This window comes from Protopterus annectens, chromosome 10.part0, assembly GCF_019279795.1.
Source record: "Protopterus annectens isolate FY-2018-M chromosome 10.part0, PAN1.0, whole genome shotgun sequence".
NCBI lineage: Eukaryota > Metazoa > Chordata > Ceratodontiformes > Protopteridae > Protopterus > Protopterus annectens.
In genome coordinates, this window is record NC_056744.1 from 1,554,600,999 (window position 1) to 1,554,618,101 (window position 17,103).

General features: G+C 37.1%; 1 protein-coding gene across 1 annotated transcript in view; it reads right to left on the reverse strand.

The window, feature by feature from the left end:
* Positions 1 to 828: 828 nt before the first annotated feature.
* LOC122813723 (zinc-binding protein A33-like) overlaps positions 829 to 17,103 on the reverse strand; it is a 273,572-nt gene continuing 257,297 nt past the window's right edge. Inside the window, exon 6 of the mRNA XM_044086189.1 lies at positions 829 to 2,124. Coding sequence (XP_043942124.1) covers positions 1,589 to 2,124 — 536 coding nt within the window. The 3' untranslated portion in view covers positions 829 to 1,588. The remainder of the gene's footprint in view (positions 2,125 to 17,103) is intronic.

Below are 17,103 nucleotides of genomic sequence, written 5' to 3' on the forward strand. Positions count from 1 at the left end.
TTACCACTACATGGGGTAGCGAAAGCCACATCACTAGGGCTAGGCTTATAAATGCCCCAGGGCAGATAGTCTAGTACTAAACTATGAAACTATGAAACTGTAATGTATTGTTATATTGACAATCCCCAAAGGAGACAGAAAAGCTTATTAAGGAGAGGCTATTCTTGATGTATACTAGCAGTATCAGATAAATTTTATCTTGCACCAAAAAAGAAACCTGTTTTATCAGAATTTCATAACTTTTGTCAGACCTTCTTATTTTCGGTTACTTTGCCTACTTACTGTTGTAATGAACTATCAGTCTCATCCACTTCTTAACTGAATTTTCAGATAAAAATAGCCAATATGTATCTGTATTGCTTAAAACTTTAAGATCTTCAAATACCTGAAAAATTAAGACCATTTAGACAGTATTGCATAATGAAAGACTACACGGTGAGCAGCAGTTTTTCAAAACATAATCCTTTCTACAAGAAATGATACAAATTAAGCTAGTTCTTCGAGAGACTCAACTTAAAAAAAAAAAAAAAAAAAAAACAAAGATCACATTTTTAGAGGAAAAGGCCAATTAACAGAACAAAATGGCTCACTAAATATAGTAAATCTAGCTGACAGCTTAAAAGCAGTATAGTTTAATTGTAATCTGATGTGATGTATCTATTTGTGCAGAAGTTCATTCACTCATTGTAAGAGAAACATAAAAAGCTTGTTTGTAACACAGCTCAAAAATAAACAGAAGATAGCTAGAAAAATGTGACATCCTTTTCAGAGATATAAAAGGAACATTCCATGACCTTAGAGTTGTGATAAAATGAAGAAATCATTACATTAAAGGAACTATTTATTTCAGTGCCAAACATATTATATTATAGTTCTTGCTGATGCTACAACACACTGCATAACAAAAATATGCACCACTGTGACACCAATGTTTTCTTCAACTGTAATGTCAATTTGTTATTGAAATCCATAATTATTCTGATACCATATTTTATGGGAATACCTCCCACTTCATCAGACCATAAAAAAACATAAAATTACTGCTTCCTTTTATAAGAAGCAAGTTACTTAACAATCACTATTTAAGTAATGAGCATACACTTATCTTAAAGATGTATCCCACTATCTACCATTCACTATGTATTGCAGATACCTTGTGCTGGCCACCAACATTGAGCCATTTCTCTAACAATATTTTAAACTGCAATCTCAATGAATATCGGCTAACACTATCAATTTAGGCTCATTATTAAATGTTTTGTGATTTATACATAAAATATTTTTACGTAAAACATTTTTATATACATAAAAACTTACATATGTATATAATACTTATACTTAATATTTTAATAACCACTATATAAGAAGTGAACTTAAGATAGTTTAGAACAAGTGGAATGGCTGCTATGTATCTTACTTATCAGGAGTGAGATACATACCCTAAAAAAAATTACATATACTAAACTTTCAATAGACATAATTCAACCTCAGATGATTCACATCACCAGTATAAATTGCCTTAGTTATTTAATTTTTGGTTGATTATCTATCACTGGCACAATTTAATATAACTTCTGAAGTACAGTTCCTAATGACATATCTTTAGTGGTTGTGCGTTGACACCATTTCTCTCAAGTCCAGGGTTGAAGAATGGATACATTTTCTCAGTAAAGGTGTCAGTGAATGTGTAGATATGAGTCATGTTATCAGCATTGTAAAATGACACCTGTCCCTTTTCATAATTCAGATACACACCAATCTTCCAAGGTTTCACAGGCAGACTGAGATCTTGGGGTTCAAATTCAAGGGCCTTGTATTCATCTCCATTTTCAAGACGCAGAATCCAGTAACCTTGCTCAGGGTTGCGAATTACTGAACCACTCCTACTGGCTGATTCTCTTGTTACACCCACGTTCCAATCAGTCTTTGCTCCCACTTCCACTTCCCAGTAATGTCTTCCTGCTATAAAGCCTTCAGATCCCAGTACACTGACAATTTGTGTAAACATTCCTGGGTTATTAGTGAACCGCTGTATTTCATTGCTGTCTCTTACACTAGTAAGGTCTTCAGAGATAATTAAACATGGCTGAGCAGTGTTAATGTCTAGTGTCACCGGTGACAAACCTGCAATGAGAATATAGTTTTAGAAATAGAAAACACAGACATCTGCAAAACTATGACATTGGGTCTACTGAATGTTGTTAGTTGTGTATGTGTTTAATATGGAATGTAGAATGTAAGTTCAAGTGGTATAGAATATAAGTGCATGAAATGTGAAATGTGAGCATTAACCATTCTGGAATGTACAAGTGACAAATCTAGAACATATAATATAGGACTAAGTGTACTTCCTACCAATGTGCATCAACTGGTGTACGAGTGTGCCAGGTAACACAGAATGAAGGCATCAGTCAGAATGAAATGAGCCTGACAGTTGTTATGAAAGGTGGGCATAAGCTGTTGAGGAATGGCTCATTGTACAAGTTAAATAGGAATGTGTGAGTCAGCTATTGCAAGGTGAAAGGTGCCAGCTGACAGAATGTCAAAATGGAAGGAATGTATCAGTATGTGTGAACCAGCCAGCATAGAATGACTCAATGTAGTATTCCCAAAATGTGTGTATGCACTGTCACAGAATGTGTGCATCAGTCAGAATGGAATGCATGTGTCCACAAATATGGAATGTGCACAGTGCATGAACTGTCAAAGAATGTGTGCATTAGTCAGAATGGAATGCATGTGTCCACAAATATGGAAAGTGTACAGTGCACGAACCCTCACAGAATGTGTGCATCAGTCAGAATGGAATGCATGTGTCCACAAATATGGAATGTGTACAGTGCATGAACTGTCACAGAATGTGTGCATCAGTCAGAATGGAATGCATGTGTCCACATATATGGAATGTGTACAGAGCATGAACTGTCACAGAATGTGTGCATTAGTCAGAATGGAATGCATGTGTCCACAAATATGGAATGTGTACAGTGCATGAACTGTCACATAATGTGTGCATCAGTCAGAATGGAATGCATGTGTCCACATATATGGAATGTGTACAGTGCATGAACTGTCACAGAATGTGTGCATCAGTCAGAATGGAATGCATGTGTCCACATATATGGAATGTGTACAGTGCATGAACTGTCACAGAATGTGTGCATCAGTCAGAATGGAATGCATGTGTCCACATATATGGAATGTGTACAGAGCATGAACTGTAACAGAATGTGTGCATTAGTCAGAATGGAATGCATGTGTCCACAAATATGGACTGTGACCAGTGCATGAACTGTCACAGAATGTGTGCATCAGTCAGAATGGAATGCATGTCTCCGTTAATATGAAATGTGTGCATTAACTGCCATGGACTGACTCAGTGGATCAGGTAACATGGAATATATGGGTCAAAAATCTCAAAGTGTGTGCATGAACTATCACAGAATGCATACATAAGTCAGAATGGAATGCATGTGTCCACAAATATGGAATGTGACCAGTGCATGAACTGTCACAGAATGTGTGCATCAGTCAGAATGGAATGCATGTGTCCACATATATGGAATGTGTACAGTGCATGAACTGTCACAGAATGTGTGCATCAGTCAGAATGGAATGCATGTGTCTACATATATGGAATGTGTACAGAGCATGAACTGTAACAGAATGTGTGCATTAGTCAGAATGGAATGCATGTGTTCGTTAATATGAAATGTTTGCATCAACCGCCATGGACCGACTCAGTGGATGAGTTAACATGAAATGTATGGGTCAAGAATCTCAAAGTGTGTGCACGAACTATCACAGAATGTGTACATCAGTCAGAATGGAATAAATATGTCCTTTAATATGGAATGTGCGCATCAACCAATGCAAAATTACTCAATGTATAAGTTAACACAGAATGTATAGGTCAAGTCTTACAAAGTGAGTGGTGCAAACGAACACAAAATGTGTGATTCAGTCAGAATGGAATGCGTGTATCCATTAATATGAAATGTGTGCATCAGCCACCACTGAGTGACTCTTTGTATCTGTTAACATGGAATGTGTAAGTCAAGTCTTGCAAAGTGAGTGCTGACAAAATCTGTGCACCAGTTAAAATGGAATGTATAGGTTTAAAGGTACTTACTAGGCTGTCAATATGTAAGGATCATAAGAAGCCTAGCTATACATTCCCCTAGTAATCTTTTAGACCTTTTATTGTGTGTATGAATAACCCAGAGGCAGCAGAACAGATATGTTGGGGCACTTACTTGTTGTCCCTGTTTGTGAGGATCATGGGTGCTAAACCAAGGGTGAATTTATGGTTTCCCATCTAGTTGTCTAAATTACATTTGAACAGAGTAAGAGAAGAACTTCACCTTACATTGAGTGGAAGATGGAAGAGCTTTGAACCCTGCACCCTTGCCACAGGAAGCCTCAGCATTAACCAGATGCATGCGTCAGTTAAAATGGAATGTGTACATCAGCCAGTGTTGAATGGCTCAATATATCAGTTACCATGAAATGTGTTGGTCAAGAATCGCACAGTATGTGAGATGATACAGAATGTGTGCATCAGTGAGAATAGCTTGTTTGTGCCAGTTAATATGCAATGTGTGGGATGTGTGAAAGTTAGCCATATATTTATATTTTGCTAAAGTTTAGGATAGTGGGGGTCATGGTTACTACTGACCATTTTTAAACATGGCCTTGGCCATAGGTACAACACAAATGCATAATATACTGACTAAAAGGCAGAATTACTAAAGAACAATGTAAGCAAGTTAAGTAAAAACACATCTATTTACAGTTTATACATAAAGCACCATTTTTAAAACATGACATGGCACTGACTTACAAAGAGTGTATGTCTGTTATAACTAGGTGATTAACTGGCCAAGCCAGCAGTTTTTCATGGGCTACCAGGGAGTTGAACTCCAACCAGTTATTTCACATTTTTAACACGTTTAGCATATATTCGGTTACAAACACACACTACAGTTTAAAAATCCAGTTGGTTTACACTCATTTGTGAATATATTACTCTGCATACTTTCAACAGAAACATGACAATGCTTTGTATTAAATAAATAAACTAGGAGCATGATTACCAGGAAATCATGAACTTGTTTTGATTGTAGTGTATAGTCAAATAATATCTGCAAATGTCATGGATTTATATTTACAAAGGCTAGTGTGCATTTCATATGAAAGCAATACCTGTGGGCAGGTATGTTCTAACACATAGGATACAGAAGAGAGGTAGTGCTTGCAGGGGGTCAGAATAAGTGCAAGGCATTTAGAAGTACCAAGTGAAAAAGAAGGGTAATGTTGGAAAGGGAGACGAGGATGAAACAGCAATAAGATTATTGATTATGTTTCTGTGTGCCCTGTGACAGGTATGTTTTGAATCTTCTGAAGGTCAGTTTACAGTAGGGTATACATGAAGAAAATGGTTTAGAACATTTTGTTCTACTAAACTACAAAATACAGGTAATCGCATTTGTTGTTTAGGTAATTTCTTAGTCTAGAACAGAGGACAGAAAGTGGACGCATGACACACATTTGGTTTATTCCTTTAAATTGTTTGTATATATTTGAATAAGCTAATGATTAATGTTTAGATTACATTTTGACTTGGTTGTTAGAAGGGGATAGACTTTAGACAGGCAAGCTCTAGCCATCCCAAGCTATGAATTCAAACAGACTGCAGAGAGGATAATCCAAAGCTTACCTAAACAATCCTATCTTAGTTTGTGATTTACTGTGGAGTTGACTGGTAACAGAAGTTTTATTTAAATTTATATTTTATTTTTCACCACTGGTTTTCACTGTTTGTAGGAAGGAAGGGAGGCATAGCTTGAAGGCAAGAAGATTTACTGTGATTTATATTTTGTTGTTTTACCTTTAATTTTCACTGTTGGTTGTTAGAAAGGGACAGGTTTTAGACAGGCAAACTCTAGCCATCCCAAGGGGTTTAATCAGCTATAAATTCACACAAACTGCACACAGGACAATCTAGAGCTTATCTAAACAATCCTATCTTGGTTTGTGATTTATTGATCTTTACTGTTAAAAAGAAGCGCAATTACGAGCGATAGTGAACAGACGCTACTGTGAGCGATGTAAAGGAATTACAGCTTATATCCGACTTTCAGAATTTGTGCGGACAGAACAACTCTACTGTACTTACTTTAGTATTTAGTTGTATATTACTTGTGTGATTTTTCCTCACAGAATTTGATTTAAGTTCTCTTGTGGTAACTGATTTTGATTATTCTTTTCTTTTATAGTTTTTTATTCTTTTGAAGCTGAACATGGATTCCTTAAATTAGTATACCTTTAATGATTTGCTAAAGCATAAATATCTTGTACAGTGCAATAAATGCTATGCATATTTAAAAGCAACACCTGATAACACCGATGATCTGTGTTCCTCGTGTCAAAAGTTGGATGATTTGCTTACCATTATTAGAAATAAATCTAGACGTACTGATGATGATTGCACTTTTGCAGGTGGCATGGTGCACCGTTGCTATGCATATTAATGACTGGACTGGTGAGATAAATAGTGTTAGGCAAAGATCAAATGAAACACCTTTAGGAAATGATGTGTCTATTGTCTGTAAAAATCATTCAACCCCAATGAAACAAGATGATGCCCCCTGACAACATTGGAATTTTGGATGCAATATTCAGCAATCTGAGGATTCAGGGTGTTTAGAAGGAAACAAAAAAGAAAGAAAGAAAGAAGTTCACAACAAATAACAAGGAAGAAAAAGAAACTGATAAATGTCTGTAAAGTAAGGAGAAAACATAGTAAAAACTGCACACTGCTTTGTTATGTAACACACGGATTACAGGGAATAACATTTTTCTATCAGAAAACCTTCAGTCTACAGAAAAGGCATCATTTTTTTCCAAAAGAGAAGGTAGAAAAAATAGGCAAGGGGAAGGTGAAAAGGAAGAATATTACTGTAAGAAAAAAAAAGAGAAAAACAGATGTTGACTACATAGCTCAAGCTGTGGATGTAGAAAGCCAGTCGGATGAGAACAGTATGCTTGCAAATTTAATATGCAATGAAAACAGTGGGATTAATACGACTAATGGCAATGAAGATCATTCCTTTGTAACAATTGATAGAGCAGATATTACTGTATTAGAAGCTGAAGATTCTTCAGAGCTGGTCAGAAAAGATATTCCTGTAATTGGTTCTGTTATTAGAGGAACTGACACTTAAGTATACAGATAAGATAACGAATACTGAATAGTGTTATGCTTGCCAGGAGCTAAAATAGAAGATGTGAGACAAGCCTTGGAATGCCTTTATGTATGGAAGAATGGATCTGTTTTTATTCATGTCAGTACAAATGATCGCATCTACAAGGACTCTCTGACTAAACTTACTTCTAGGGAACGTACAGCCCTCTTGCATAGTATAGCTTGTACTGGTGTTAGGACATTTTTCACAAATCACATATAGAAAGGATCGTCAGGTCACCATGAATGAGAAGATTTTTTGCGTAAATATCTACATGGAAAAAAATTTCCCCTTTTAAAAAATGGAAGCGTGTAAGAACATCCAAGCCTAGTTTTGGGCACACGTATTCAGACATGATGGTGTGCATTTCTCAAGATCAGGGAAGAGGGAAGAGAATTTTTGTAGCAGATATTTTGCAATCACTTGACAAACACTAAGTAGGAATTTGCCAGGTTGACAATTTAGCAGTTCATAGATAACATGTTATGCATCTTTGATGGTTGTTAATGCTAGAAGCGTTAATAATACATTTTTATTAGAAAATTTGCTATGTTTCCACAAGACTGATGTTGTTATTGTTTGTGAAACATGGTTAAAGAGCAATGACTTAGAACCAGTTCTGTCAGGGTATAAATGTTTTTACTATAACAGACTTTCTAACAAAACATCCGGTGGAGGTGTTATGATAGAGATTAAAGATAGTTATGGGACCTGTGATTATTACATGCTCAGTGATACAGGGATTAAAAATAGTTATGAGACCTGTGATTATTACATGCTCAGTGATACAGGGATTAAAGATAGTTATGAGACCTGTGATTATTACATGTTCAGTGATAACACTAATACTATAGATTGTGTAACTGTGACAATAAAGACAACCCTGGAACATTTAACAATTGTTGGAGTATATAGACCACCAAAGTCAAGTGCTGATGACCTAAAGGAATTCATACATTTCTTGCATGAAACACAAGAGAGGAGAATACCATTAGCTGTGGACTTAAATTTACCAGAAACAGACTGGAATAATATTGATCCAACAACATTAGTACGGAAATTATTCACAACATATGTTTAGGAGCAACAATTGCTTCAGATTGTAAAAAAAAAAAAAAAAAAACTTAAAGGGGAATAGAACACAGTAGACATTGTTTGTGTTCCTAAAGAAATTACTGTTACTTCAAGTCAAGTTTTACCACCACTGATGCACAGTAATCATAGTGTTATAAAGGGTAATTTGTTTCTAGTTAATTTTGCCAAACTGAAATATAAACCAATGCATGGAAGATTAATTACAGATTATATGGAAGCAAAGCAGCCACTATATAAAACTAACTGGAGTGATGAGTTCAGTGAAAAAACGGCAGATGGAATATGGAAATGCTTGAAAGAAAATTTGTTTGAGTGCAAAAAACAAAAAAAAATGTTTAACATCAGGATCTGGCCATACAACATCAGGGGGGATAGATTTCCATAAAAACAAGATACCTGATTAAGGAGAGAGAAACAAATAAAAGAAATGGAACAGAGGTCGACCTACAACTTTAAAAACTGAAAGAAACAAGCTGGTTAAACAAATAAAGCATAGTGTGAGACAAGATCAAGAACAATTTGAAGAAAAGTTATATAAAAATATTGAGCATAATAGGAAATCATTTAAGATGTGGAATGAGTAAAGACATACAAATTGATAAACTGTATGCAGATTCTTACATTTATTCTCAGATACAACAGATTATAAATATGTTTACAAAATCTTATGCAAAACAATTTGACTCCACAAAGGAGGTGATAAGTTGTCCTACTGACATCCAGGTAACCTCAGATACTGGAATCAAATTAGATTATATTGAAAAAGAACTGCACAAACTGGATCCAAACAAAGCACAGTGAGGAGACGGAATTAGTAATAATGACCTTTAAACACTTCAGCAAGAACTTACAGTACCATTATATCTATTATTTACTAAGATGTATAAATATAGGGAGATTCTTCAAAACTGGAGACATGAGCTTATTAAACCTGTCACTCATCAGCCTCTTGTCCACAAAGTCACATTTGCCCGTGTCTTGTAGGTATTTTTTTTCCCCTGGGAAACTATTTTTTTCCTCAGTATCTTCTACATACAGTAACTTTTCCTGCTATAAAGGTTAGATTTATGGGTCTGTAACCCCCGAGACAAGCTCTAGCCCTCCCTTTGCTGGCTGATACTAAGGACATGTTCCAACCTTTCCAAACCTTTCTGCTGCTGACCAGTGGGTTGAAGTGGTCTATCAAAAGATGAAGTTCATCTACCAAGTTCTTTAGGGTCTTGATGGGTATGCTGTCTGGATCCCTTGTCAAGTTCTCCCTTAATTCCTCAAGTTTCATTTCTATAAACTTTTTTTGGTATGTGACTCTCAAATGCCATCATCCTCTTTCTTGTTCCTCCTACAATCTAGTTTTCTTCCTTCTCTTTTGCGAACACAAAAGTAAAAAAGTAATTGAGAATTTCTGCCATTTCCTTTATCATTACTGTATTCCTTCCCCTTCTTGGCCAATCCCTGCAATTCCCTCCTTGACCATCGTTCCTTCCTGTATGAGTTTAATGAATCCTTTCTTCCAGCTTCTTTTTCTATTGTAGCTCAGATGTGTCACTGCCTTTTTGCTACCTCTGTAGCCTTTTTCAAGCTCCCTCATATTACTCCCTACACTTCTTTCCTCTCATTTTTAACTCATGACTTGCCCTTTCCATTGTACGGCCTGTGTCCTCAACCTTCCTGATGAGCCATGCTGGATTTTTTTCTTCTCACCATTTTTTTAATTTCTGGGTCCATTCTTCATAGTCACCTATAGGCTTCCTTCTGTTATTACCCCCCCCCCCCCAGCTACCTATTCCCTGTACTTCTCTCCAGTTTCCTTTTCAGTCACAAAAGGTTACCCTGATTTAATGTTCTCCACTGTTCTGCAGTCCCATACATTGGTTTTATTTATTTGCCTGTTATCTCCCTTCCGCATGATGAGCCAAACAAACACATGGTCACTGATGGCTTTTATGCCTAGGTTCCATCTTACCCTCACCTTTCCAGCAAAATTTCAACTATTTTAACCCTCCTAGACTAGATGAATAAATCTTACCTGGTATCATATCTTTACTGTTTCGTTTGGATTCCCTGATTTACTTGGAGGAATGCACCAGTATTAATGTGGTAAAGTCCAGTCTGCCAAAATAACAGTTTTCTTTTTTTCTAACACAAGACCTTTCTTTTTCATAAACAACATTATTAATAATTACCCATTTTAACTTTTTGACAAGAAAAATGTAAATAAACATTTTAACACATTCTTATTTTACATATTTGCTTTTTGTCTTCTGTATTACACTTTATAATGATACTTTTCTCAGTCTCATTTATCTATTTCCTGCCAGCAGTCCACTTCTATTCTTCTTCCTGTAGATTAGTTTGTATGTGCTGTTTCCACCAATGCCATTTGCATCTATTTTACTCCCTTACTCCCTGTTACAAAGATCTAGCTTCATTTACCTGCATTTCTTTCTAAAATGCTGACTTCATTTTCTGATGATAGTTTAGTTTCTGACTTCCATTTTCTAGTGATTGCATTTTTGCCTGCCAGCATCAGTAAACTCTACATAGCCACACTATGCCTTGGCATGTCTGAACTCCATCTTAAATAAATCATGTACTTATTTGTGGTTACTTGTTTACCCCAATATTTGTAAAAGGACATTTTGTAGATTTTGTTTTAAATCTGTGAAATCTGAACACTCACAAAAAACATGTTCTCCATTTCCTCTCTTTCCATTCATTTCTTTAACAATATCCACTTTGAGAAGCATTTTGTGAAGTCTGCTTGGAGCATAGAAATACTTGGACAGACACTTCCATGTGAATATTTTTAAACCTGTGGATTTTGTTGCACGTGTATGCAGTCTGCAGCTATTTTCTGTTGTTCTATTGTAATTTGTCTCTTCTCTCCTCCCAGTCCCTCCCTAATGCTTGAGACTGACTTTTGCAATTATTATGACACAGTTTATTTGCCCTACAGACTATTCCTTTTTAGTAGCAGTCTCTGTTCTTGGTTCCACCATATACTTTACCAAAGCTGGCATTTCAGTACGTGCTTCTTTGTCATTCTTTTTCTCTTTGCCTGTTCTCTCATATCAATCCTTGATAATGTAGGCAATTTCTGGTGCGCTGCTTAAAACAATGTTTGATTCTGAACATTGTAACCTTTCTCACCTGGATTTACTCTTCCCAGAACCTTGATTTTTTTAGTTTGTTTTTTTTTTTTTTTATCCCCATTTGCTTTCAGTCTCTTCTTGACTAATCTTGTATTTAATTGCAGATATCTCAATAGGCAGGATTTCCTTTCTCCAGCTTCTCACTTGTTTATTTATTAAAATATTTTCTGAAACTTTATAAATGCAATGTCTATAAAGTTATTAGCATTTTTATCAAGTGCTTGCATCCAACAGACTATTTTCTGAGCTATCATCTTTTTCATTTGGATCTATAACTTTCTGCCTCTGTTAGATATGTGTCTCATATTGTGTGGTTATAAAATAATCCCTCAAGTCTGGCAATTCTAACCACTTTGTTCCAATGGAATAATAAGCATACCTGATGCTTGCAATTTTCCCTTCCCATATAAACTCCTTCAGGTCGTTGGAGTCCATAACAATGGTGGATTTAGGCAATGGCCCAGTTGTGTCCACACCTTTTCCCATCACCCACTTTACAGTAAAACAAAAAAACAAAACAAAACAATAAACATTTCTTTGCTGAAATCAGAAAAGTTAGTGACAAAGAGCTACACTGTTGAGAGACTATAGGTTCATAGGTTCATAGACTACTCTTTGTACTTACCTTATTTGGGAGTACAGTTTTATCAACCCATAACAGCTGGAAAAGCTTTTTTTTTTTGCATTTAATGGTCATAAGTCATGAAGGGAGACAACCAACTGGAGGAGCACCTCAGGGTCTTAGAATGATCAGGTCATCTGATCACCCTAATGAGATCTTGAATAGCTTCTCCACTTGCATCTTCCAGCATGCCTGAGAAAGTGCATGCAATGGAGATGAAGAGGAGCAGCTACACCGTGAGCCACTGACACTGATAAGTTTCTTAATCTGTTTATTTCACATCCTGATAGTGTCCTCAGTTGAAGCCAGTGTTACTCCACCCTTCCTGAAAACAGCTTGGACAACAAACAGCATTACCCCAGACACACACACACGTCCGCACACACACACACACACATGCAGATAGACACAGACACACATGAACGCGCACACACACACACACACACACACACACACACACACACACACACACACACACACACACACACACGTTGTTTTGGATGATTGGCTAGAACCTCTTTGAAGTCATATGAAAGGCAATCGCCATGGTCTCACCAAACTCTTTCTGTACCATTCCTTCCATAACTGATGTAGCTGCTGCCTTCCTGGATTGTCAGTACCTAATGTCCAAATCTATAAACTCTCCCTCCACCTATCTTAAATTGAAAACTTGCTTTTTTAACCTATCAGCTTCCTTCATCCCTGGTGTACACTAGCAGGTTCTAGGGATACTCCATGAGACCAACCACCATTTTAGCTTTCCAAATACCACATACTACTACCTTTTCAAGTCATATCTGTCTCACTTACTGAGGTCTTGAACAGGGTCTATTCAGAAATGAAATTCCCAACCTCCTTTGTATATAGCACAAGCTCTTCCAGAGGTGGGAGCTGAACTTATCCCAGGATAGTAGCATTAACTAGGCATTCTCTGGACATGCTCATAAAAATGTTGGTTTCCTCAGTCTGCTCAGCCTCTGACCCAAGTGAAAGAGGCAAATCATTACTAAGCGTTGATCAGCTGCTGGCTCAGCAGCTCTTTTAACCAGATTGTTACATCATATGCCCTCAGTTCTAAAGACATGTCTGTAGAGTTGACTACTGGCCTTTGGGTGACTATGCTTTGGTATCAAGTACAGTTATTAGCAGACTTGTCTTCAAACAAGTTGTTTGTTGTGGATGATTAGTGACTAACTCAGAAGTGCAGCATTGGTTTCTCTCTCAGGTTTAGATCAGGCAAACTGCTCCTTCCAAGCATGTCCCTCCAGCTACTACCTTCATTCCCAATGCAAATGTTAAAGTTTCCCAGTAGAATTACAGAGTCAGTAGGTAAAATCCAGTTAATCACAGCCCCTATGGTCTCTAAGAAGGCTGAATTCTCCAAAGAGTTATTAGGTGCATATGCATTGTTTACCTTTGAATGTTCAACGGCAACATCTTAAAAACTGTTGCCGTGAACTGCAAACTGCGAAATTCCAAAACCACGAAAACCGAAGCATCGAATTCTAAAATCTCGCCCTCTTTTTGACCCATGGTAGCACTTGTTTTGGCAGTGGAGCAATCGGAAATGTCGAAAGTCGATATTTATTCAACATTTCAGGAAGTCGGCACTTCGGTTTTTACGTAAACGGTTCGTGGATGTGCACGTTCGATGAATGTGCTTTCACACATTCAAAGGTAAACCCCATATGCACAGAAGTTTATTTTATGTAATTTATAGTTGCACTAAAGTTAACCAGTCCCCTGCCAGCACAAACTCCAACTATTCAGGTCTTGTGAACAGCTCCAAGACCCATTTAGGGCCCTTCCCAAAGGGTATCTAAAGAAGTGTGGGGCAAAGGGAATAGCCACCACAAGCACAATGTGTTGGGGCACGAAAGGCAGACTGTTTTTTTTTCAAACTTTTGCTCCTCATGTAAACATGAGGGCAAGCAGTAAAGTGGGAGGGTGTTAGAAACTGGTGCTCCCCCTCAGGAGGGAAGGAAAGAGAAATCATAGAATGGACCTCTTGTTTTTTTTTTCCTATAGTGTAGACTGTGAGGGTGTTAGGAGTCTGGCACTCTTCCTTAGGAGATAAGGAAGGAGTGCGATTATTGGACAACAGGCCTTATGTTTTTTTGCTGTCATGCAAAGTATGAAGGTGTAGAGCATTAGGACCTTGCAAAGTATGAACAGCTTGGAGAATGCTGACTTTTTTTAGCTCATCAAGGTAATGACTGGGGAGTTGTATCAGTCACCAAATAAGCCAGTTGTGGTTCTGTAGGGAGACAGAGACACAGAGATCAGCCTATGAAGTCTAGTCACAGAAACACAGTTATGTATAAAAGCCAACTCTAGCTGATAATGCTCAGTGTTCTGCACAAGTTTGGGTCCCTTCCTCAGTAGTAAAGTAACATTCCATATCTTTGCCAAGGTCTAGTCTATCCTAATCCATCCCCCTACTCCCTATACACTTGAGTAGCTGCATACCCATCCTCCACTATTCACCATGCTGGTGGTAAGCCTACTAGGAGATCCACATTTTTTTTTGTCTACGCATGACTGGCTTACATGGGCCAGAAATCACTGGTGAACAATGTCTGGCTCTAGGGATGGATACTGATACATCCCTCTGTTGTAAAGAGATACATAAATAAGGCATAACTGTAAAACTGTATCCTAGCATGTGCACACACAACAACAGGTCAGTAAACAAGGCAGCAGCATTGCTTGTTATATGAATTTTGGAGTCTATATACAGAACGTTGATGAGGTACTTACTGTGAAAAATTGTGTGGGTAGTACTTAAGCTGCTGCTCCCTACAATTCTTGAGCAAAATTTATTGTGCACTTCCTTAAAGCTCACTGTTGTCAAGCACATTCATGCTCCTACTACTGTCTCTGTTAAAACAACCTTCCCCAAATATGACTTTAATATAGCTTCCTTAGCCCTGTATGTGTCCTCAATTTCCTTTCTTTCTCTAAAGTTCTACCTGCACCTGATGTGCTACATGTGCCCACACTGTATCGCCTGTTTGTTTCCTGCATCCCAGTTTCTCACTCCTCTGATGATCTCCTGAAATGAACACAGTAGTTAGTATAATCTTACTAGAACTCAGTGTGTCAACAGGATGACCTCAAATCCCTGGAATCCACTTCCTTCTTGATGCAGCTGAAAATCCTGTTTACCATTGCAACTGCTAACTACTTTGCAGTCCACAGAACAATTACATCTCAGTGTTATCATGACTCACAAATCTTTCACCTCCTGCATCTTCTTTAGTAATATCCCGTAGATGGTACATTGTTCCAGGATTTGCAACTCTCGGTGGGCATTGACCTAGACATGTTGGCACTAAATAAAGGAGGCACTTCCCCATCCAGTCCAACAGCCTTGGAAGGAACTGAAGACATTGCTGTAAGCAAGTTCTCCATAGGTCACATTATCTCTCTTTGGTACCAACACATGTACATATGTCTTGTGACCATTATATCTGATACATACACAATGAACAACAACAGAGTCAACACTGACCCCTAAGGTACTCCTGTACTGATATCCATTTATATGGGGCATCTCACTTCTTACCATCTCACTTTGTTGGGTATCAGGCTAAAATCATTACACTAGTGAGCAACATTCTTAATGTTGGTCACTAATGTGCAATTCTGGATTTTGAGTGGGGAAAAATTTAACTTGGAACTTGTGCTATTTTGAGGAGTCCTCTTTTCTCTGAGATAGTACAGTACTGATATATATATATATATGTGTGTGTGTGTGTGTGTGTGTGTGTGTGTGTGTGTGTGTGTGTGTGTGTGTGTGTGTGTGTGTGTGCATGTGTGTGTGTGTGTATATATATGTATACATACAAACACACATAGGGGGTGTGGGGGTACTTCCACCTCCTCACATGTGGGAGTCCATAGGACTTGTCTCCACTGAAAAAAAATATGTTTTGATGTGGTTTGCGATCTCAGCTGTGGACTGCAGTCAAATAATTCCAGTGGTCTGTGACTGATGATCTGCTACTCAATGACAGTTCTGTTAGAATTTTATTAGTGAGTCTAGTTTGTCCTCTCTTCAGTACCAGCTCAGAATACATCTCACCATCTTATACCTAAACCGTCTCAATAGCATGTGTAATCCAGCATTACTGTTATATCACATGAGGAGCTTTACTCTCAAGCTATTCAGTGAAAATGGAACTTCCAAGATGGTTGCACACTGATCAACAGCTTAACCTCAGCTCTCCCAGGTGAAAAAAAGAAACTGAAAGACAAGCAGGAGCTCTATTACCTTTAGTAAATCCAGTTAGCGGCCAGTAAGTGCACTGTCTGGATGCCAGCAAAGAAGAAACTAAGAGAGCATGAAAGAAAATCAACTAGAAAAGATGAAGAAAAATTGTTGACTGGGAAGAATCCTGCAACTGTTCAGCAAAAGGCAGTTCAAGCTCTAGCTATTGTGCAAGACATGGCTTTCAGTAATCTAGATAAAAAGGTATGTCAAAATGTGCCCAGAACTGATTAAAATAAACAAAATACTGAATGAGTATATAAATTGAAATAACAGCTTGTTTGACTTGCACTTCTCTGCCTTACTACTGTTGATAAAAACAAAACATACTACTGCTGCAGAAAAGAAACTGGAAATAAATCAACAAAAAGTCTTATTCAAAACAAACTGATAAAAGGATGATTGCTTTTGTTCACATTAGTAGATAAACTTCATCAGATGAACTACCATAATATTACAGGATTAAATATACAAAAATACCATCCCTTACTCCAAAATCACTGATGTCACTTCCTCAATAAAAAAATCCAGAATTCCATTTGTCAAAAATAAAATAAATTGAATTAAAAATTAAAAACTACAGATCCTTCAAGAATCCTAAAAATATTTTAAGCTAATTTACAAATGTACCACATTATCAATAAATAATGCATATTGTTACATATTAATAGGAAATTCCTGTTAAGATATATTCAAGATAACATTAAGCTCCAA